Source organism: Aquarana catesbeiana, linkage group LG04 (genome assembly GCF_042186555.1).
Source record: "Aquarana catesbeiana isolate 2022-GZ linkage group LG04, ASM4218655v1, whole genome shotgun sequence".
NCBI lineage: Eukaryota > Metazoa > Chordata > Amphibia > Anura > Ranidae > Aquarana > Aquarana catesbeiana.
In genome coordinates this window covers 648,291,495-648,316,856 of record NC_133327.1, presented here as the reverse complement: position 1 = coordinate 648,316,856, position 25,362 = coordinate 648,291,495, and the positions used below count along the sequence as shown (strand labels likewise).

Below are 25,362 nucleotides of genomic sequence, written 5' to 3'. Positions count from 1 at the left end.
TAAGCCTTTAAAATTAGCACTTTTGATTTCTCCCATAGACTTTTAAAGGGTGTTCCGCGGCTTTTGAATTTGCCGCGAACACCCCAAACTGTTCGCTCTTCGGTGAACTGGCGAACAGCCGATGTTCGAAGCTCATCCCTACAGTACACTAATATACTGTAGCTAGCTGAATCAACTGCCTGCCTGAGGTATTATTAGGAAGAGAACACCAGCAATTGTCTGCAGTTAGCTTTAGTTGCACACTGTGCGCAGGATACAGTACACTGACTGAAAAGACTGCAGCTGCCTGCCTGTAAGTATATTAGGAAGAGAACACTAGCAATTGGCTGCAGTTAGCTTTAGTTGCACACTGTGCGCAGGATACAGTACACTGACTGAAAATACTGCAGCTGCCTGCCTGTAAGTATATTAGGAAGAGAACACCAGCAATTGGCTGCAGTTAGCTTTGGTTGCACACTGTTCACAGGATACAGTACACTGACTGAAAATACTGCAGTTGCCTGCCTATGGTATTATTAGGAAGAGAACACCAGCAATTGTCTGCAGTTAGCTTTAATTTCAAACTGTGCACAGGATACAGTACACTGACTGAAAATACTGCAGCTGCCTGTCTGTAAGTATATTCGGAAGGGAACACCAGCAATTGGCTGCAGTTAGCTTTAGTTGCACACTGTGCCCAGTATACAGTACACTAATATACTGCAGCTAGCTGAATCAACTGCCTGCCTGAGGTATTACTAGGAAGAGAACACCAGCAATTGTCTGCAGTTAGCTTTAGTTGCACACTGCACAGGATACAGTACACTGACTGAAAATGCTGAAGCTGCCTGCCTGTAAGTATATTAGGAAGAGAATAACAGGAACGGATCTAGCTAAACTGAATACAGTATATATATATATATATATATATATATATATATATATACACACACAACACCTGGGATGCATATATATACACAATACACTGACTACAGCTAACTGACTCGCCTGCCTACTCTATCTAACTCAAATGAAATGACACTGTCTCTCTCTCTCTCAGCACGCCGGAACACACTACACAGGGCCGACGTGCAGGCGGCCTTATATAGTGTGGGGCGTGTACTAAATCCCCTGAGGCATAATTGGCCAAAGCCACCCTGCCTTTGGCCAATTATGGCTCTCCATTCTTACAGCGCTGTGATTGGCCAAAGCATGCGGGTCATAGTGCATGCTTGGCCAATCATCAGCCAGCAATGCACTGCGATGCCGCAGTGAATTATGGGCCGTGGCGCGCCACTCGAATTTGGCTCCAACGGCTCATAATGTTCACAATTCGACGAAAGAGTCGAACGGCCAATGTTCGACTCGAAGCTCATCCCCACCAAGCAGTCCGCAAGAAGACCATGCTATGTGTGTATCCAGCTTAAGGGTGTGAATAAGGTTCAGGAGGACAGTATTATCAACCGGCAGCTAAAATCAAGAACACGGGCACGTGATCTCAATGTAGCAGGAGGAAAAATTAAAACCTGAGCCTAGAAAGTATTTTTTTTAAAGAAAGAGTAGTGGATCCTTGGGACAGACGTCCAGCAGATGTTATAGTAAGTGAATATAGACATGCTTTGGACAAACAACGATTTATCTTCAGACAAAAATATGAAGAAATACAAAAAATAAAAAAGGGGCGGACTCAATGGAGCACTCGGTCTTTTTATGCTGCAAGTTTTCTGTTTCTGTCTGCCTTTTACCTTTGCCTCTTTTGAACTTTGTTCAGTAAACATGCAGTGGTCTTTACAATTCCAGGATCAGTGACCAGATTCCACACTGCCTGTCCAATCTGTGAGTCAAAACTGAGCTATAAGGAGTTCTGCCTGCGGTCATGGAATTCCAGCCAATTAATGTAACCAAATGGATAGAAAAGAACAAAGCTGATTTCTTACCACCTGTGTGCAACAAACTCATGTAAGTACATCGATTTCCGACATCAATAAGAATGAAGGTTTTGAATTTGTGCGTGAAAATGGATTCTGTGTACAAAGAATAAAATTGACACACATAATACCAGTTTTATGTATGTGTGTGTTGTGTCTATCAACAGTCCATGTTTTATGGCATGGAATGTTTGTAAAGTGAAACTAAAGTATTTGCCCTTTGTACATGTGATTTTGCATGGATTTTATGTAGTTTTAGTGCTCATTTAGACATTCCTTTTTATGCAGTTTACATACATTACCACTTCGAAAGATTTACCCGCCCCCCCCCCTTCCTGACCAGGCCATTGTTTGCTATATGGCACTGCACTACTTTAACTGACAATTACGCGGTCATGCAGCGCTGTACCTAAATAAAAATTGTGTCCTTCTTTCCCCACAAATAGAGCTTTCATGGTGGTATTTGATCACCTCTGTGTTTTATTTTTTTTTTTTTTATAAATAAACAAAAAAAGCCCAACAATTTAACCACTTGCCGACCAGCCACTGTCGTTATACAGTGGCAGGTTGGCACGTTCCCACAAATCACTGTGTACATCAAGCTTCTTAAGAAGCCGTAGAGGGCGCGTGCCGGCTGTACGGCGGGGGACCTGATGTGGGCGGCTGAGATGTCCGCTGGCCACCCGCGATCGCAGGAACAAGAGCCAGAACGGAGATCTGTCAATGTAAACAGACAGATCCCCATTCTGACAAGGAAGTTAGAGAGACAATATTATTATTATTATTATACGGGATTTATATAGCGCCAACAGTTTGTGCAGCGCTTTACAACATCGGGTAAGACAGTACAATTACAATACAATTCAATACAGGAGGGATCATTAGAGCTTACAATCTAGAAGGGAGGGTCAAGTGGAACAAAGGGGAGTAGCTGTGGGGCATAGTGATCAGGAACAGCGATCTCTCTCCTCCTCCAGTCAGTCCAGCACTTAACCTCTTGATCGCCCCCCCCCCCTTACTTTATACAGTAATCAGTGGCTATTTTTAGCTCTGATCGCTGTATAAATGCATACACACGGTCACACAAAGTTGTGGGAACATTCTGAGCGTGGTGACGTAAAACACGTACATCGGGACTATAAACGGGGCAGTAACCAATAGCTTTCGTCTCTTAATTTATTCTGAGCATGCGTGGCACTTTGTGCGTCGGATTTGTGTACACACGATTGGAATTTCCGAAAATTTTATAGCCTGCTCTCAAACTTTGTGTGTCGGAAATTCCGATGGAAAATGTGTGATGGAGCCCACGCACGGTCGGAATTTCCAACAACAAGGTCCTATCACACATTTTCCGTCGGAAAATCCGACCGTGTGTACAGGGCATTACAGTAACTGCGGATGTACCGTCTACATACCCCCTCTTTGCTGAGCCTGAGCACCACACATACACTTTCCATGACACTTTGCGGCAACCAGTGACACTAATATAGTGATCAATGCTACAAAATATGCACTGTCACTGTACTCAAAAAATCAAAGGGTTAACTGTGTGCCTAGCCAGTGTTTTTGTGTATTGTATATGCTGCTTTTACCAGGGGAAGAGATGGATTTTATTCCCTGTTTTGCATCGACACAGAATCCATTCCTTCCCCCTTGTCAGAACGGAGATATGGCTTGTTTACATAGGCAGATCTCTGACCTGTGCCTCTGCCTGACGATCGGCAGTTGCCGGCAGACATCCAGTGCCCAGCACCCGCAGATTGACCTCTGCTGTAAATAATCACAGCAGAAGCGTCCCGCCAGAGGCGTGCATGCGCCCCCTGTAGGCAAAAGTGCAGAATTTACTTACTGTCTATATATATACCTGATCCTGGTTTTCTGTATTCTGTCTAAGGCCTCTTTCACACAGATTTAAAAAAACGCATATACAAGCTTACTTACGCAAGCAAGACTTACTTAATCAGTTGCTGTGTCTATACACCTTGAGCCTTTAGGGGTGTATATACAGCTATCCACAATAAAAAATTCCCCACCCAGCCAGGTGTGTCAGTGTGAGTAGTGCTGTTCGCAGAGGTGTGGGCACAGGAACAGGGGATCCGACACATCAAGTGGCTCCTTTGGGGGTTAGCGCTACAAAGACAAAACAAAGGGGAATGTGCAGGTATTGGAGAGATGTATATTGAATGTTTTCGTGTTGAGAATGATTAAACATTGTTATATATACAGTGTTATATAGATCATCATACTAGTACTAGATATCTATCACATTTGGTGAAACACAGTCCTATTTTAGCTCAAAATGGGGACAGTCCTAATCGATAGTTGAGAATTATGTTATTATAATGGTCTGGATGCAGTTTTTCCTATCATCTTGGTTATAATTTATGCCTGATGTATCTGAGTATCTCAAGATGTCATTTGGGTATGAGCACAATGAAGGTAAGACAGCAGCAATAGAGAATACAACTTTAGCCTAACAATTAACTGCTGGGGAGAGAAGGAACATTGCTAATTAGAAGAGCATTCCTCGGCTCATATTTTTTGCATTACATTTTTATATTTGTTTTGAAGGCACAATGATCAGCTGAAGGTAATGTTTGTCGGAGGTCCAAACCAAAGGAAAGATTATCACATTGAGGAAGGAGAAGAGGTAATATTACATCTTTACTCTTATACAGTAGTGTATTGTCATAATATATTGTATTAAATATAATATGTTTGTTTTAAAAGGAAACTATAATGGCTTTGGATCAATTATCGTATTTATCGGCTTATAACACACATTTTTTCCCCTTGAAAATCATGTGTGCGTGTTATACGCCGATATTTTACCTGGGTTGCCTCAGAGGGGGCCAAGCACCACCGGATTACACAGAACGGAGATCTCCTGTTTACTCGGCGGCCACTGTAATTCGAAGTCCCACCTCCTGGACCGGATCCTGTGATAGACGTCACATGTCCCGGAATTGGACCAGTGTTCTGTCTATCATAGGAGATGGTCCAGGAGGCGGGACTTCGTATTACAGTGGCCTCCGAGTAAACAGGGGATCCCTGTTCTCAGGCTGCATTGATGGGTAATGGTGAGGCTGCAGACGGACACTGATCAGGTTGCATTAATGGGCACTGGTGAGGCTGCAGGTGGGCACTGGTCGAGCTGCATTAATGGGCAATGGTGAGGCTGCAGGTGGGCACTGATCGCGCTGCATTGATGAGCAATAGTGAGGCTGTAGATGGGCACTGATCAGTTTAGAGATGGGCACTGACCCTTATTTTGCTTCAAAGTTCTTTATTTAAAAATTAGGTTTATTTCTGGAAACTTCCCTCTTAAAATAAAGGTGCGTGTTATACGCCAATAATTACGGTGTATTTAAATTGTTTTTTAAGTGTATACATTTTTTAGTTGAAAACCAGTGTGACCCTTTTTTTGTTTGGGGGGGAGGGGGGTGTATGAGAAGTGGCCCTTCCCAAACAGGATACTGGACTAAACCTGTATGTAAACAGGAACAGAATCACCTTTACTAAGTGGAAGATTGGGTTCGATAACAGTTGGCAGCACCTCCACCCAGGACAGGCCTCTGTGATTCCCTTCCTGGGAAATTAATTAGGAATATAATCAAAGTAATTGGGAGAAGAACTACTTTACCCGATATAACCATATAGAAATAATACAAGCTTTATATAAGAAGATATTAATAATAGTACATACATCAGATGTACAAACAGGTATTATCATCAAAGGGCCTTATAGGAGTCCTGGTGGAATTGCGCACATATACCCTGGTGTATATATAGTTATTTCTAGAGATACCTTTGAATGTTGCAGCAAAGTCCCTGTCAGGAATGCGCTGGCTATAGCAGAAGTTCTGAGGTGCACGCAAATGCGCAGGCGGGGCCCTGCAAATGTCCATTTTGCTGTACGTGGGCGAATTCACCATTGATACTGGTGCCAAGTGACCTATATAAGTGCAGCAGCTGCACTAGTTTATTGCTGTTTGATCTGCAGCTGTACCCATGTTCCTGTATCTGATTTTGCTGACTTCTGTGTTTGACTCTGCTTGCTTCTGACCACGCTTGAAAGCTACCTGCCCCGAATTTGACTTGACTCTGGACTTTTGCTTTGCCTTCTGCTCATCTGCCTGATCTTGTGTTGCTGACCTCTGCCTGTACTGAAGATTCTCTGCCTGCCTTCCATGCCTGTACCTGACCGTCTGTTGCTGACCTGGCTTGTCCGACCTTGCATCCAGTTGTTCATCTGTCCTGCTTGTACAATGTCAAGTTCCTGTTGGTGCTTCTCCTGCTGTGGGCCGCCAGTCTTCCTGCACCTGCAATCAGCTGCTGTCTACAGCTGCCTGCTGTCTACCAGCCAAGGGTCTGCTGTTCCTGTTGCCATCTTCTGTTTTAGCTGTTTGGCCAACTCTGGTGGTCCCCGAACTGGTGCCGTATGAGAGGCCTCAATTTGCATGACAGGCTCAGCCACAAGGTACGTGACAGTCCCACTGCAGGAGTCCCTGAGGATGATGTGGCATCTGTCTTTGTGTTGGAGACCTGAAGACAGGATCAGCGATCACAGGGGGGATCCTACAACTGGAACTCACAGTCCGTCTACCTACTTTGCACTTTAGTTCCTCCCTAGTAATTTCTAAAATAACAAGAGTGATATGTAAACTCTATTGCAATAAACAGGTTCACTTACTACTATACAGCAAATTGACCACTACATATATACAAAAGCACATACCTAGCTATCTGTCACTGTGCATGTGAAGTAATAACAAAGACAGGGATGAGATGCAGTATCTGTCTGTCACGGGGACATGTATAGCAGCTGCAGTTAAACTATTACATTATAGTAATACTTGCATACTAGTCTTTTCTGGTCTGGGGAAAAATACAACAGCAGCAACTCCATGGACAGGGCAAGTGGCTTAGTTCTTTCTCAGTCTACTTACTGAAAACTCTCCTTTATGAATATATCAAAGTCCTCCAATATGGGGTGTCTGACCAAGCTAACAGGGACAGGAAGTGATGCACATAAATTGAAGCAAAACCACTTACAATTACAGACAGTAGGGGGCAGCAGATCCTTATACCAGTTTTGCATTAAAAGCTAAATAGTCCTTTTGGAAAAATAATAAATGCACATATTTTTGCAGAAACACAAATACAGAGCCCAGTCTGCTATACTGAATTTAAATTTGGTCATAGAGGGTGTTGTATCCAGATACCGGGGTTCCTGGCCCCGCTGTTCCATATGTGGCTCTAGACCTGCTACTTGGAAGGGAAAAACCTTTAAGAACTTGGGGGTACACAGCACATCCCTCAACCCTGCACTCGGTATGTAGCACATCCCTCAACCCTGCACTCGGCACATAGCGCACCCCTCAATCCTGCACTCGGTACATACCGCACCTCTCAACTCTGCACTTTGTACGTGGGGGGGGGCATGGGGAGCCTTCTCAGCCAGGAAAACACAATGATTACTGCTGGCTGGCAATAATCTATGTAAAAATGTGACAGGCTGGTTGTACCCAAGTCAATCAAAGGATCAACTTACAATACAGTCAGCCTGCCCTTACATGGATTGATTCCAGTCCCTGCTGAACCATCCGAAGTTTGAAATTCAATCCATGTATGGCCGGCTTAAATGTCATTAAAGGAGAATTCAGCCAAAGCTATCCTGGGGATCACAGGAGTGCACTGCAAGATCCCTAAGAGAGCGAGCTGCTGAGAGCCTGAGCCTGCCGCTCCCACCCCCTCCACAGCCCAGCACTTCAGAGAGTGCTGGAGGAGCAGAGCAGAGAGCTGGTGACTGACAGACCGAGAGCTGAGTGCTCAGCAGTCTTTGATCGTTCAGTTCTTGGTCTTAGAGCTGGCAGGGGAGTATAAATCTTAATTTTTGTTTTAAACCCGGACTTCTCTTTTAATTTCTCTAAATGAAATCAGGTTTACTTACTTACTATAGCTACGATAAAGAAATTAAAACTTCCCTGCTGGTAGCTGTCAATTAAAAGTCCTGGGAGACCGTACAAGTGTTTTTGTTTTTATGGTCTTTTTAATTGCGTGCAAAAAAATGCATAAATTAAACATTTTATAAGTTACAGCGTTCTCTAGGGAAAGAAAGAAATAAAGAAAAGTAAGAAAAACAAAGAATAAAATTAAAGGAGAAGACAATTACATCTGTCCATTATTTGCCTCTTCCTTTGCTAGCCTTCCAGATAAAGGAAAGTAGCATGACCCTTATATCAGCATCTATGGTGAAGCTAGACGAACCTTGAAGAACAGTATTTGTTTTCCAGAAGTTTGATATTAACTACTTCACGCGACTTTGTCACGAGAAAGGTATGGGGGCTGTGACTTCTGGCCTCCTTTTGAAGGCTGATGGTTTATTAACAACCATCCAGAGGAGAAGCTGTCACATTGAGTAGTGTTACTATAATGCAGTAATGTATCAATGCTGACATCGGAGGTTTGATTCAGCTGAACACCAATTTAGTTTGGCCATTTGACAACTAAGCAAAATTCAGGTTAGACAGGCAGCTCAGCCCTAGTTTGAGGGTGAAGTAGAAATACTAGAGAATAGTGACCTTCACATTGAATTGAGATAACAATTAAAAATGTCACTTGTGCATTGATAATGAACATTAATTAAAGAAAGAAGACACGTGCGTGGATTTTGAATCCTGGTGTTTGTCACTGTGATTGTTTGCAGTAGTTACTAATTTATATGCACACTTTGTATTTTGCACATTATTTTAGTTTATTTATTAATTTGGGTAGGTCTAGCACTGCACTTCTTTTTAATTTATCTAGTGACAGGGGGATGTATGTCTCCTATCAACCAGAGAAACGTTCTTGGTCATGGGCCTATTGATTCATCATTTTTTTCTATGGTATTGCAGTCATGTGTATGTTTCTTTAGGCCGGAGGGGAGGATGAGATGATTTTTTTTTTTTGGTATTATCGTCTATTCATTATTTTATTTTATGTGTACTTTAACTATTGAAGACCTTCAGACCTTTTCATCTAAATACTGTTGGTGTATGACACCCAAAATACATTTTTTCAAAATACTTTGGGCATGCCTTGTGTGCTTTCTCTGCTGCTGTCAGTTTCACAACTAGGTTCTGCTCTATGTCAGAAGTGTTCTTTTTTTATATATAAAAATGTTTTAGTTTAACACCTTTATTATTAAAAGAAGAAGTATGGGCAAAACTATTTTGATCATACTTCTCCTATGAGCCCACTGTTGGCTGATGTCACAGAGCCGGCCCAGGTTCTGAAAAGATCTCGACTATATGGTCGGTATCCACTCAGAAGCCTGGATCCGCAACTGTCTCAGCCTCTCAGCAAACCGCTGAGAGCCTGAGCTAGCCTTTCTCGTCCTCTCCACAGCCCGCCGCTCCAGAAAGCACTGGAGGAGAGAGCCGATGACTGGCAGTCACGGAGGAGGAGAAATGAGTGATCAGCAGTGTTTGATTGCTTAGTTCTCACTACAGAGCCTGCAGATCCAATGCTGCATCCACCTAAGTGAGTATAAATGTTAGTTTGTTTTTTCAAATCCTGAACTTTTCTTTTAACCCAAAATAGAGCTAATAACCTCCTCCTACCCATCTTTCCTTAGCTATGATTTTATTTGTTATTTGTTTTTACCATGTGTAAGGTTTTTGTAGATTGTTTTAGATGTGTTTGTTTCTGCAGTGTTGCATTAAAAAAAATACCTAAAATTATTTTATTTGAAAATGACTTTTCAATAAAACACACTTTTATGCCCCGTACACACAATCGGACATTGATCGGGCATTCCGACAACAAAATCCATGGATTTTTTTCCGACGGATGTTGGCCCAAACTTGTCTTGCATACACACAGTCACACAAAGTTGTTGGAATTTCCGAACGTCGAGAACGCGGTGACGTACAAAACGTACGACGAGCCGAGAAAAATGAAGTTCAATAGCCAGTGCGGCTCTTCTGCTTGATTCCGAGCATGCGTGGCATTTTGTACGTCGGAATTGTGTACACATGATCGGAATTTGCGCGAATGGATTTTGTTGTCAAAAAATTTGAGAACCAGATCTCAAATTTTGTGCGACGGAAATTCCGACGGAAACTGTCCGATGGAGCCTACATACGGTCGGAATTTCAGACAACAAGCTCCGATCGCACATTTTATGTCGGAAAGTCCGACCCTGTGTACGGGGCATAAGTGTCATAAATAGCACAAATCACAGAATATTTTTTTTTCCCTTTTTTATTGCCAGTTATTTTAAAACTAACACTAATTAAACTAGAAGAGGCAGAACTGCCCAGAGGCTAGGCACAAGAATGTTTCCATTTGTATTTGTGATCTAATATCATAGAGTGCAGGAGACGTGGGGAGCCTCACTGTGCCCTGCCTGTAGATTTTCTCGGTAGTGCTACCTTTTAGAAAATCTGCTTAGCACACTCTGGATCAGCTTGGGTTGTCTTCTGGATTCTTCAATTGTGCCTTGGCAAAATCCCTAAAAATTTCCCCAAATTGTCTAAAACATTTTTTCTGGGAAAGCGTACAGGGTTATAAATAAAGAAACTCTGTTTTCAAGGAGAGACACTATATTCCAGGCAAGGTAATGCCTATAAAGAACAAAATTAATTTCTTGTGTTGCAATATGTCAGTCTTTTTCAAGCAGGATGCCATGGCCCCCTTGGGTGCCGTCTGGGTTCTTGGGGGTAGCCTTGGCAGAATGACAAAAAATGTGCCCAAAAAATGTCAACAAGTGCATGGGTGGATCAAACCTGCTATTTTGTTACACAAAGCCACAAGTTTTTATTGTGCAGCTTTACAACCTTGAGTACCAGCGGCCTAATAATCAATGATGTCATAGGTTGATAAGGTGGACATCAGGCACCTGGTAGGGGCAAACAAGGACATCCTCATTCTCTCCGTCTGCACTGGGGTCACATTAGCTGAGTGAAGGTGAAAAACTGAGGGAGAAGAGAAACATTGGAATATTAGTCAGAATGCAAATATCAGCACCAGAATGCAAAGGTATATTTGCTTTGGAAGAATAAATCACCTCTAACGCTGGGTTGTTTCTGAATTATGTAAAACATTTTTTCTTTTTTTTTTTTGTGTTGTGCCACAAGATTGTGTAGAATTTTAAAGGGTGCCTTGACTGATAAAAGTTTGAGAAACAATATTCTGGATCATGAGGGTGAGTTTATAGCAGTGCAGTAAGGTGGTGGTAGGTTAGGGACCACCAAGAGGGTCCTGATTATTTAATGACTGAGATCTTCCAGTGCCACTGACCACTAGAGTTAAAGTAAAACTTTTCAGCAAATGTAATACAAGTCGCTAAATAAATGCAGAACTACAAATTAGTAATTTATCTGAAACTGGGTAAGACAGGCATAAAGATTTTTACATCTTGGGACTGATAACTTACACATTTCAATAATTAAGTTTGCCCTGACGCTGGATTTCAGGAGAATAAAAATGAAGAATAATCGACTAATTAAATTATCCATTAATCAGTTGATTAAGACCGAAAATGTCATCTTCATATTTTGGCTAAATGGTTCTTGTGTGCTAAAAAATGAACAGAGATTTAAGATCTATTCCAGCTGACAAGTAAGATCAACCAGTGAACTTGAAATACTCTCCGGAAAATAGCGCAGCTGTGCTTAATTCATTTACTACGATTTTTGCATTTTTTTTTTTTTTTTTTGCATACGTTTGTAAAAATCATTTTAGGGCTGAAGATTAGTTTAAATTCCCAAACATATTTTTATGGATGAGCCCTGGTGCCTTACTAAAAGAAATTTACAAAACAAAATTCTGACTTTTTTGTCAAATATCATTTTATTATTGTTTGTATTTGCAATACAGAATAAAGAGGTACACAATTTCAAAGTTGAAAGTCGTAGTATGCATCATTTCTTTCAGACAGTTATTCATGGATATTGATGCTATGTTTAAAGACAGTAGTCATTCTTTATCTAGCATTATTATTTCGTCAGATATGCATCTCTTAATCGTTCAATAAATCGTAACAATTTGTATGTTGTTGAAAGGGTCATAAGAATACTCTATAGGAAGGGAAGGATGGGAAAGGAGGAAGAAGGGGAGGGAAGAAAAAGGAGTCATCGCAATAGCTTTTTATTTATTTATTTTTTATTACCTGCTCATGGTGGGTCCTTCCGAAGGTAAAATTCTGACTTTTAAAGTTAGAATTCTGTGATTAAAAGCCAGAATTCTGAGTGTCAAAGTCAGAATTCTGAGATTCAAAGTCACACAGTTGTGTCCTAAAATGAATTTTTTACTGAAAATTTGTGTTTGATAAACCACAAATATCGTGTGACATAAAAAATTACCTACTACTCTTTTGTTCTCCAGGATCCTTGCTTTCAGAAACTATACGGAAGAGCCCTGGGGCCATCCTTCAAAATGTATTAAAATTGGTAAAATCTGAATTCTGAGTCTAAAAATTAGAATTTTGTTTATCCACTTCTGGACCGGCTTACATACATATAGTTTGTCGGTTCGGAAGCTTATACTGGTCTGATACCTGCAGCTACAGGCATCAGCTCTAGTATTATTTATTTTTGTAATCTGCAGGCGATTCTCTATTTGGTTTTGAGCGGTAATTATCCACTGGATCAAGTGATCCTTTCCAAAATCTCCGGTCTCACCTGGCACTAAAGGTGGTGCTTTCGCTGGGTTACCATAGAGCTTATTGAGGGGACCAGAACACCCCCTGATCATCTCTATGGTATACTAAACTGGAAGCGACAGATATTTTGTCACTTCATGCTTTGGTCTTTTGTTTTGAGTAAGGGTTACTCATTCATAAAAAATTGCAAACTTAATAAAGACACCATACATCTTTGATTATTTTTATTATTATTATACAGGATTTATATCGTGCCGACAGTATGCGCAGTGCTTTACAACATTAGGAAAGACAGTACAATTGCAATAAAATTCAATACAGGAGGATTCAGAGGGCCCTACTCGTTAGAGCTTACAATCTAGGATATCTAGGATTATCCATGCTTGATAAGGGTTTCATAATGGATTTGGGGGTGAGCCCATGCCCCCCTTAAAATTGAAACCAGACCATTATCTAGGATAAGGGACTGGTGATAATTTTAAAAAGGGAAAACAGTGCAAATGAAGTAAAAATCTATACCGATTTTTTTCTTTTCTGTTTGAGACTCTGGTTTGGATTTTAAGAGAGACACCAGGACAACTTTTTGAAAGTGACAGACACCTTGAAAAAGAGGGCCATTGTGCTGTTGAACATTGGTGTAACCTTTTTACTTATATGAGACTTTATTAAATCCTGCTTTGCAATCTACTTCTACTGTGCTGGTTTTTAATTAATTGTTGGATTTTGCAAGCCATGCAACCATCCTTCACCAGGGCTAGTTATGAATGCTGTTCAGTATGGTGGTTTGAGGTATTGTTAGAAATAATTAGGGAGACCTGACATCCATCTTTGTAGAGTGGTTTACCAGGCAATGTGGGTGTAATGCAAGATGAAATGATGGGCGCTAGTCACTTTTTGAATGCAAAAAAAGATTTATTGTCTCTTAACAGAACTGTGGGAGAGGGGGTTAGGGCCAGGACACCCTTAGGTAGATGCAATGACAATTAGCAGATTCCGAGACACAATAGGCAGACAGCTATACAGTTCAAAGCCTACAGCCGGATGCAACTTCTGTATTGGCAGGACCACTGTCTCCTATGGAAACTAAGATTTTAACAGTTTCCAAAGATTTCACACATAGATCTTGGCAAGAGAGTATGGTTCTTCTCTTATGTCAGAGTTTCCCACTGTAGGTCTTCAATCACTGAGCTCCCAGTCTCCCACTAGACTTCCAGATCTCAGCCGCCCGCTGGATTCCCTGAGCACTTGCACAGCTAACCCGCTGTATACTCCTCAAGCGTCACCCCCCGCTAACCCTGGCTTGGCACTTACTGAAGCTTTCCCACTTTTTCCCACTTTTTCACTGTCCCCGGCTGGTGAGAAGACTGCTCTGGTACTTCTTCAGGCTTACTCACAGTAGTCTCTGGTAACAAGGTGGATGGTCCCTATTACCTCCGACCATGACTGGTTCCCCGTCCAGCTGAACCTCTGTAACTCGGTTGGACTCCAGTCCTGCAGTCCCAACCCTACACTGCTTCTCCTGCTCCTGGATAGGCCTAAGGCAGCCTAGCAGCCAGGTGTCCCTGGGATAGGCCACAGGCTTCTTGTCATGGATATGCAGTAATGTTTGTCTGTCAGCTTACCTCTCCATGTGTTCTGCTTAAGAGGCCAGCCACTCTCACCTGGCTGCTTAAGTAATCTCTACTCTAAGCATGGCTCCGCCCCAGCCCCTATCAGGGAACACTATATTAACCTGTGTACTGCAAGCCAGCTCTGCTGATCAATATTGGCTTTCGTGTGTGATTGCTGTGTCTTCTACATCTGATTCCAGTTACCGATCTTGGCTTGTTCTTGACTATCCTTACCTGCTTGTTACCCCGACCTTTGGCTATCTCCTGACTATCCTTTGTTGTTGCAGTTTGCTGCTTCCTCTCTACCTTCCTGTAGTCTACTGTGAGCTTGAGCTGGGAGGCCCTAGGGGTCGCGACCTGGAGCCAGACTACAGCTAAATCCATCCCCACCACAAGGGGCCTCTGGTAAACAGCCGCTGGCTCTTAGATTCCGCGCTCTGGGAAATCTCATGCTCTAGCTCCCAGTGTCATCCATGTTGGTACTACAGAGTACCTGCTCTCCTGTATCACCTAGAGCTCCATCCGCAGCAGTCGGCCGTAGGGTCCACTGCCTTGCGGTGCACTCCAGACCCCAACGGGGTGCATCTGTCACCTGGACTTAGGTGATCTGACACTTCTGGCCTAGCAACCCAGGACGACATAACACACGTCCACCCAGACAGCCATCCAGGTGGCACAGAACACCGATCACCTGTCTCCACCCAAATAAATAGGCTCTTCCAGCAGGCCAAGGGACTAAAGAAATCCCTGCCAATTGGCTTTAGACACCCCATCCATTCATAATCTGACCTTGCTATGCCCTTGTCAATCTAATGTCACCGGCCACAGTGCCACCCAATGACAGAAGAGAAAAGGTGCAGAAACTCCAGAATTGGAAAGGGATCAGTGGGTCTTCTAAAAATTAGCCAGAACATTTACTATCTGGCAAACTAAATTTGTGGGCAACGTTGCCTAAACACCAGAGTTCTACATGTACATGCAAACTTTTGAAGACAAAGCTTTTTTTTAAATCTTAACTTTGAATTTTTTATTTTTTTTTGCGCTAAATCTTTTGAAATTAAAATTGTTGTTACAACAGCTCAGCTGTGTTATATGGTTTGTTCCAACTGTCACTTTTGCATGACAGCTTGTTTAGTATTTAAAAGTGGTAAAAAAATATAAATCGAGGCATGTGAAAATAATTCAGCGCATGGGCTGAGGCCATTTTTAAAGCCACAGCATCTGGCCAGTGCTGGTGACATAATTGTATCTAGGACTGGAGATAGGCCTTGTTCATTCAGTGCAGGAGTGAGCATGGCATTGTGTGCCAATGCTACTACGGGATTTGCAGCCTGTGATTAGTGTTGTCAGCCAAACCTAGAAAGTGCTAAAAAGAGCTAAAAACTTGCAGGATCACCAAGTATTTTTCTCATTTTTCAAATATAGAAAATCAAATACATGGCATATCAGATTTAACATGTACTAAGAAAGCACTAAGGTTTTATACACTTTAACCACATACTGATATATTAGCATGCAACTGTAGCGCTCGCCCCGCAAAGGCCGCTACTTTGTGTCCCAAGTTCTCCTCTCGCTAGTGCAACTTTCACTCCTCTGGCTCGGAAACAGTCTCTAGGGGTTGCCTTTTTTAATATTTTATATGCAGATCATTTTGGATAGGATTAGGAAACTGTGAGATACTTCAAAACTGCAATAGGTCATATGAGGACACTCTTCCCTTTGTAATAGATTCTGGACACAGTTTCTTAAGTAGTAGGGCATAACATCAGGGTTGTTGATAGAAATCATGGGGCCCCGTATAGCCTACCTGATGGGGCCCCCTTCAACCCCACCCTGGTCCTGCCCCTGAACCCTCCTCCAGCCCCACCCTGGCCCCGCCCCTCTTCATGCCATGGTCCCTCCTTCAGTCCCACCCCTGGCCCCTCCCCAGAAGGCCAGAGACTGCAGACATAGTACAGGAGACGGTCAGAGACTGCAGACATGGTACAGAAGATGATCAGAGACTGCAGACATGGTACAGGAGATGATCAGAGACTGCAGACATGATACAGGAGATGGTCAGAGACTGCAGACAGTACAGGAGATGATCAGAGACTGCAGACATGATACAGGAGATGGTCAGAGACTGCAGACATAGTACAGGAGATGGTCAGAGACTGCAGACATAGTACAGGAGATGGTCAGAGACTGCAGACATAGTACAGGAGATAGTCAGAGACTGCAGACATAGTACAGGACATGGTCAGAGACTGCAGACATGGTACAGAAGATGGTTAGGGATCGCAGACATGATTGATTCAGAAGCTGGTTGGAGACTGCATTTATGGCTGAACCCAGTGTACAAGTATATAGTATCACAGGGCTGATCCACTTTATTTAAACCAGCTCTGCAAGATCAAGTCAGTGATTTTCCTTTGAAAGTAAAACCAAGTGACAGAAGACAGCATCACATCCAATTTCCAAAATACAAATTTTCTTACAAACAGTGAAGTGGTCAGGATTAGTGGAGGACAGTAACCAGTTAATGGGGCTGTGAAGTTTCTAGCCTGATCCAGGCAATGTGCAGGTCAGGTTAGACAGATGAAAAAGAAAAAAAGTAACCAGCAAGACAAGAGGCAGGGGAGGCTGATCAGTAACCTGTACACTGCCTGATCACATAGAAATTTGGAAGACACTGCAGTCGGCCAGCAACATGTTTTTTTTTTTTTTTCCGGCATGAACATGTTACTATGCGCCCGACGATCCTGTTGTTTCCATTCAGCCACAGCTGTGTGTACTGCAGAACTTGTATTGCTGCTGTAGTCATACCTCCATGTGTCTCCCTCCTTGCTCCCCCATTCAGCCCCACTCCAGCACTGTTTACAGTCAAATGTGAGCGGCTGGAGAAGGGGAAGGAAACACTTTTTTTTTATTACTTCTTTCATTCACTGTTTATGTTGCTCGGGCCCCCCTGCTGTCCGGGCCCGGTACAACAGGGCCAGTTGTACTGGCTTATCAGCGGCCCTGCATAACATGTACAGAACTGGGGCACCTTTAGCAACATCCCAGGCCAGGAAAGCTTTTGTTTCAATGCAACAATGGTTAACAATAGCAACAGTCACTTAGATCCTTAACCCCTTGGGTCTGTATTCAATGTCCACAAGGCTTAGAAGTCTCCTCCAGACTCCGGCAGGCAGACTCCTCTGTAAATCTCTCAGATCAGATCCTCAGTGGCTCCCCCTCTTGAGGTCATGAAGAACTTGTAGCAGGATAGGCTCACCAGCTCAGGTAGCTGGGGCCTCAATGAGACTGGCTACACCATCCGCTGGATAGCCAGGAAGTGCAGGCAGCTCTTCTGGATGGGAACCTTTCCTTCTGGGAAAAGAACCCCTCTCTCTGTGGTTCCAAACCATTTATGCACTCCCAAGCCATCATCTGGGCACACCTCCCCAGAGATTGGCTGGAACTACATAAATATTCAGGCTACCTGTTTGACGCTTCCACCCACTATATTCTGGGAGTCTCCAGAAACCAGGGGGAAGCAATCAAGCCCGCAGAATCCAGAGCAGGCTAAAACAATCACACACTGCTCGGCTGGTTACAGGAGAGCCAAAGGACTAAATTTGCCTAGCCAAACCTAGCAGCCTAACTAGGAGGGTGCTACACAACTTTCTTCATATAGTCGTCCTTACACGGTGATTGCAAATTATACTACAGTGAGCCTGATAATGAAGACTGCCTTTATGCTTCAATCCTTGTGACTGATTAAAGCACATAAAGTTACCAAACATGGCTGGAAACTCTGAAGTTAATCTGAATTTTCCATTTTCCTGTTTTCTAGTTATTTTACCAGCTGGAAGGGGACATGTGTCTGAAGATCATTGAAAACGGAGAACACAGAGATATCCACATCAGAGAAGGAGAGGTACAGCAGATGACACAACAATTTGACCTATTTTAGACAGGAAATATGTTATATTTAAAGGCATCCCCTTTCCCCCCTCCAATAAAAAAAAATGTTTTTGGGATAGCTCATAGCTTTATATCACAATCAACAGAGAACAATGAAAACTGGGTAAAATATATCAATCTACCCATATATATATTTCACATTCCAAAAACCTGTGCATAGATCTGTATGCACATGATGTTGCACATTAAAACACATGTTTTAATGTGTATTACTGCAATAAATCATGTTTTTCAAGCAATTTTATTCAGGCAGAGTTCAGAACTGAAAAGTGAGTATGATAGGTCAGAATAAGGCCACCATAAGGCCACTATATTGCAACAAAAGAACCAGGGACTGACCAGAGTGTTCCTTTACCGTATCTGCCTTTTTATTTTTCTGGATTACTGGATTATTTTTATTTTCCATTCAAACTAATTTCAAACAAGAAAAATAAATACCCTCTACCTCTGCTAACTGCAATTAAGATTAAACAGATCTCTAATATTCCTTAATTATAACAAATTTCCCTTGGTAAGGCAAGTGCCATTTTGGCATTCCTCCCTTATGTGGCTTTGAAAATAACAGTAGAGTAATGTGTCCCACAACAATGCAATTTGCTAGAAAAAATTAATCTGAAATGAGGGCAAGGAGACATTTTACTCAGGGATTTCTGATTATTTTCTACTCTTTTTTAGCAAAAAATATGGAGTTGTATGGAGCTGAACTCCAGGCAAACGGCTAAATATACAGATAAAATACATATAAGGGAGCTGTTTTACCCACCAAAGGATTCCGTTCTGAGATTTACACAGCTCTGCCTCACAGTGTCTGGCTAGGCAGAAGGTCTGATTTTTCTCTCTGCTGCAGTTAGGTGACACTTACAGGCTTTGTACCCCCCAGCATGTGACTGGAAAGTGAAGGAGAAGCAGGAGACTGATGAGCTCATCTCTCTGTCACCCTGCTCTCTCCTTTTTTCTTCTTCTGTCTTCTTTTGCTGTTTCTTCTGACCCTCTTGATGGTTGAGAGGAACCTGTCACAATTAGAATGTGGAAGCTGTTATGGGGGACTTTTTTCATGGGGGCTGTCATGCTAATCCTTTTCTAATTGTAGATTCACTGACCTAAAGCAAGTACTGTGTGTGCATATCAGGTGTCCTAATGCTACTTTGGCTGCATACTTGTTCTTTTCTTTGTGATTCATTATAGTGTATCTCTAGCCAAAACCTTGCATGTATATATAATAACTGACTATGGCTGCCAATATTTACCCCATATATAGCTATGACCTATATGCAGAATAAGCACACACACTGATAAGATTATTTGTAATGAAGCCCGACTGTGGGGCTAATATTTTTGCTCAAAAAAAAAAAAAAAGCCTAGACTGTGTTAAAAAAAAAATGCAACTGCATTTGCAACACCTTCAACCCAGAGCTGTCCCCTGCAGTACCTCTTTTACACCACAGGGCATCATGGCCACGCTTACCACGTGGGTGATGGTGCAGAGTAGCACTGATGTCATCGTATCAGTGACGGATTCTGCCTCAGTTAGGACCACCCAGCCCAGACAAGAGGCAAAGGTGAAGAGAACATTGGAGCATCATGTGATCATGCCGAAGACTTCAGAAAAGAGAATAAAATCACAAAAAAAGCATAAAATACTGCCAGTGAAGGCCACAGAGAGTAAGAGGCCAATATAGGGGAGTAGGGAGCCCTGTGTTGGCCTTTAGCTCTGTTAAGTTGGCCTTTCAAGGAAGGACATCAACGCCAATCAGCCTTCATTATCTGTATCTGGTTTATTCAATATATACGATGTCATCAGACCACAGCTTAATGAAGTGTGGTGGTGTACAGATTCACAACTTGCATATTTATACACATAATGCTGGCATGCTACACCATGAACATATTACAAGATAGATGGAATTTTCCTATTACATCTTTCACAATCATCTGGACTATATCAACTGTTAGGATGTTCTCATCACTTATTTCTTAGCCAACTATTTGTTTATGTAAACAATCAATCAAAATATCTTATTACGGAACATTATCAAATAAGTGTCAACAATGACCTTTGAAATTTCCCAAATCACATATCTTTTAAGCAATATTTCTCGGAACATAACTTCTAATGCCAAATTGGATCATTGACAGCTGAACACCCCTAATTCCAAGTACTCAGGGAACACAGTTCAAGAATTCAGAAAGACACATGTTATATATGATGATGGATATTTGGTAAAAGCTACATCATTATATATTTTTATTCCTTGATACAGAAGAACTCTTGAACAAATATCATGGAATATAAATTTTAAAACAATATATTCTAAATATAATATCTCCATGTTTAAGTCAACTTATCAGTTCCTCCTTTTTGTTCAGATTCTTCTGTATACAAAAGGACACATAAGATATATGTAACAACTTCAAACCCTGTTGCCCCGCTCATTAACCTAAATTATTTTCCCCATAAGTGTTTTACTTATCTTAAGTATGTATAAAATAAAGAACAATAAACACATCAGAATCAGTAGATCTCAAAATCTCAGCTGTACAGCTATTGTCCATGTAAAAAATAAAGGAGGAGATGAAGGGGCATGACAGTCCATAAAAACCAAGAGGAAGGGGGCATAACAGTCTTTATGAAAATAGAATAGTCTTCAGAAAAAAAAAATAGAAAATGGAAAAAAAAAAGTCTCTCTTGTATGACTTGCAAATGTTAATGGATATTCAGAAGTTCATCTCCTATACCTCCTCTTTTATTCTGTAGCCACTCATTCCCCCAGGGGGTACAGCACCCACCACCCCATAAAGGCTTGCCTCTCAATAGGAACATAAGAACAAACTTCCACAGACTGGAAATGATGTTGCACATAAGCAAAGAAGTCATCATCTTGACTAGGTCTTCGAGCTGGCACCTCAGATCTCTCTCGTGGTGTTCACTGGAACTCTCAGGCCGTGGCTTAGCATCATGGCTATGGCTCCACCTCTTAGTATCCCAGGACGTTTACAGGAGTGACTTTCAACCTTCAATGAAGAGTAGAGCATGTCATTCGAGGATGATAGCATGGCAGACCTTCTGGACTCATCCCAGGATCTTCTTTGGCTAGAACAAAAAAGATTTCCTAGCAAAAGATGTAATCATTTCTTCATATATTGGGCATCTGGATAGAGGCATAAATGGGGGGGGGGGGGGGGATTTGGATACGATACTCTCCAGCCAACATGAATAGAATCACTTATTTTATTCTACTAGATAAAGTGTTTTTTTATTTTACTTTGGTGGTGTCAAAAATAATGATCTTTCATTAATTCAAACATAAGTTCGTAACTCCATTGAGCCTAGAAATAAAAAGTTTCCTAGCAGCAGTTTCCATTACTAAACATATATAGGTTAAATATACACATATCCAGCTAAACATCTTTCTCAAACCTAATATTGCAGCAGTAGTGAAGTTCCAGAATAGAATACCCTACTTGAGCACATATTTTGTCTCAGAACCCAGCCTCCCAACTCAAATAAAACATTTGAACAAACTCAAAATAAGTAATCACTTTAAGACTGACTTCAACTCACTTTTCCATTTGAAGTCACTTTTAAGACTGTATTTAACTTACTTTTCCACTTTTAAGCCTCGTACACACGATCGGATTGTTGGTCAACAAAACCGGCGTTGGCCCAAACTTGTCTTGCATACAAACCGCAAGGAATTGTTCGCCAACAAATACGAACATAGTGACATATTACGTTGTTTTTCAGCTCTTTAGTGCCACCCTTTGTGCTCCTTCTGTTAATTTCGTGTTAGTAGAAGTTTGGTGAGTGTTGTTTCTTGCTTTTCGTTTTGCACTTTTCATTTTGCGCTTTCCAGTTCATTTCTGAACGGCCGTTCATCAACCAGACATGTTGCGGAATCGGAGGAGATAACGTGTTATTTATTATTGGCCTTGGAGTTATTGCTTTGACATTATTTTTTTGGTTGAATAATGATTTAAATTTGGTATATTTTCTATATTTTTGGATGCATAGAATGCACTTTTCGGTTAAGTTCTATTGGCAGATAGCATGTCTAATTTTATTTGTTTTCTTTTTTTAATGTACAATAAAAAAATTGTGGAGAATAATACTTGGCTATGTGTTTTACTTCAAATGACAGTTTGGGAGTAGGCAGTTACATTTAAAAAAATACAATGTAAAATTAACAAGGGACACCAACATAGTTGTATCTTTGATCTTAAAAACTACGGGATAATGGTGTTGTGGTAACTTGCCCAAATAATAATAATAATAAAAAATAATATTATTCTTGAAATCACTAGAAAAAAAAAAAGCCTTTGAAAATTAGTTTGCAATAACTCCTCAGTATCACCAGCAAAGCATCTTCATTATTATCCCATTAAAGAAGAAGAGAATTGTGCACTGCATTTCAAGATTTCATAATTTGCCACGTCACGAATGTTAATTCTCCATTACGAAAGCTAGTTTACAAGACCGACCGCTTCTGGCTCGTCCTTGCTTCCGAGCATGCGTGTTTGTACTTTGGATTTTTGTCCGACGGACTTGTGTACACACACTCAGAAAATCCGACAACAGACATTTGTTTGTGGAAAATTTTAAAACATGCTAGCCAACATTTGTCCGTGAATATCTGACAATTGTCTGATGGAGCGTACACACGGTCGAATTTTCCCCCAACAGCCTGTCATCACACATTTCCCGTGTGTACGAGGCTTTAGTCTCTTTAAGACTGTAAACAAAGTACTTTTCCACACTTTCAACTTACTTTTCCCAGCTAAAACCTTAGTATGTAATATTTGCAAATTTTTACAAGAACCCATAGGCGTGCGCACAGGGCATGCCAGATGTGCCTGGGCACACCCTAATCCCCTATTGCTGCGCAGATTCCCCTTGCTGCTTGGCTACAGAGAAAGGGACTCAAAAGTGAGACATCAGAGGTCTGTTTAGGCCCCTGATATTTCACCAAAGCCCCCCAGTTGGGCTCCTAAAAAATGTAAAAAAAATAAATAAAAAAAAAATAAAAACGTTAATAATAATAATAATAATAATAATATTAATAATAATAATTAATTATTGTAAAAAAAATTGTAAAAAAAAAAAGTTATAATAAAAGTAAAAACTACTTACACCTACCTCTGCCCTGCTGACATCGTCCACTGCTCTACTGCCTAATACAGTATATAAACAGTTGTGTTCATAAGTTTACATACCCTGGCTGAATTTATGATTTTTTGGCCATTTTCCAGAGAATATGAATGATAACACAAAAACTTTTCTTTCACTCATGGTTAGTGTTTGGCTGAAGCCATTTATTATCAATCAACTGTGTTTGCTCTTTTTAAATCATGATGGCAACAGAAACTACCCAAATGACCCTGATCAAAAGTTTACATACCCCAGTTCTTAATACCGTGTATTGCCCCTTTTAACACCAATGACAGCTTGAAGTCTTTTGTGGTATTTGTGGATGAGGCTCTCTATCTTCTCAGATGGTAAAGCTGCCCACTCTTCTTGGCAAAAAGCCTCCAGTTCCTGTAAATTCTTGGGCTGTTTTGCATGAACTGCATATTTGAGATCTCCCCAGAGTGGCTCAATGATATTGAGGTCAGGAGTCTGAGATGGCCACTCCAGAACCTTCACTTTATTCTTCTGTAGCCAATGACAGGTCGACTTGGCCTTGTGTTTTGGATCATTGTCATGTTGGAATGTCCAAGTACGTCCCATGAGCAGCTTCCTGGTTGATGAATGCAAATGTTCCTCCAGTATTTTTTGATAACATACTGCATTCATCTTGCCATCAATTGTGACCAAATTTCCTGTGCCTTTGTAGCTCACACATCCCCAAAACATCAGCGGTCCATCTCGGTGTTTCACAGTAGGAATGGTGTACCTTTCATCATAGGCCTTGTTGGCTCCTCTCCAAATGTAGCATTTATGTAGCATTTTTGTGGCCAAAAAGCTCAATTTTGGTCTCATCACTCCAAATGACTTTGTGCCAGAAGGTTTGAGGCTTGTCTCTGTGCTGTTTGGAGTATAGTATGCAGGATACTTTGTGGCATTTGCGTAGTAATGGCTTTCTTCTGGCGACTCCACCATGCAGCCCATCTTTCTTCAAGTGCCTCCTTATTGTGCATCTTGAAATAGCCACACCACATGTTTTCAGAGAGTCCTATATTTCACCTGTATTTATTTGTGGGGTTTTTTTTTTGCATCCTGAACAATGTTCCTGGCAGTTGTGGCTGAAATTTCACTTGGTCTACCTGACCGTGGTTTGGTTTCAACAGAACCCCTCATTTTCCACTTCTTGATTAGAGTTTAAACACTGCTGATTGGCATTCTCAATTCCCTGGATATCTTTTTATATCCCTTTCCTGTTTTTTACAGTTCAATTACCTTTTCCCGCAGATCCTTTGACAATTCTTTTGATTTCCCCAGGACTCAGAATCCAGAAATGTCAGTGCAGCACTGAATGAATGATGCAAGGGTCTGTCAGGAGTCCAGAAACTCATTGACCTTTTATACACACACACACTAATTGCAAGCAAACAGATCACAGGTGAGGATGGCTACCTTTAATAGCCATTCAAACCCCTTTGTGTCAACTTGTGTGCATGTTATCAGGCCAAAATCACCATGTAAGTATGTAAACTTTTGATCAGGGTCATTTGGATAGTTTCTGTTGATTTAAAAAGAGTAAACACAGTTGATTGATAAAAAAAATGGCTTCAGCTTAACACTAACCATGAGTGAAAGAAATGTTTTTTGTGATCATTCATATTCTCTAAAACATGGCCAAGAAATCATAAATTCTGCCAGGGTATGTAAACTTATGAGCACAACTGTGTGTGTGTGTGTAATATATAATATAAATATATACACACGCACGGGCGCACACACACACATAAATGTGTGTTTGAGCTTTGAGGTGCACACACTAATGCATTAGGCTGCGCACATCTATGCCACAACCTATTACTAAACTTTATTTTTAACTCTAACCCTTAGGGAAAACTTTTGTAAATGCATATATTGATATTAGGCTTAATATTCGTTTCCCTCATAAGTGACAGGGGCTTGGCAAACTTTACTCCCAAAGTATGTGAACACAATGGGGTTTATTTACAAAAGGCAATTCCACTTTGCACTACAAGTGCAAACTATAAGTGCAAAGTGCATTTGAAAAGATTTTATCATCCAATCATGTGCAAGATGCTGTTTTTTATTTTTCTTGCATGTCCCCCT

The 25,362-nt window shown here is 41.3% G+C and overlaps 1 protein-coding gene across 2 annotated transcripts in view; it reads left to right on the top strand.

The window, feature by feature from the left end:
* Positions 1-1,706: 1,706 nt before the first annotated feature.
* The window catches only part of HAAO (3-hydroxyanthranilate 3,4-dioxygenase), an 83,707-nt gene continuing 60,051 nt past the window's right edge, over positions 1,707-25,362 (top strand). The window contains exons 1-3 of one of the 2 annotated variants that reach the window (XM_073628456.1): positions 1,707-1,938; positions 4,479-4,557; positions 17,989-18,072. In XM_073628456.1, coding sequence (XP_073484557.1) covers positions 1,856-1,938; positions 4,479-4,557; positions 17,989-18,072 — 246 coding nt within the window. In that variant the 5' untranslated portion in view covers positions 1,707-1,855. The remainder of the gene's footprint in view (positions 1,939-4,478; positions 4,558-17,988; positions 18,073-25,362) is intronic. The other variant, XM_073628455.1, reaches the window with a different exon arrangement.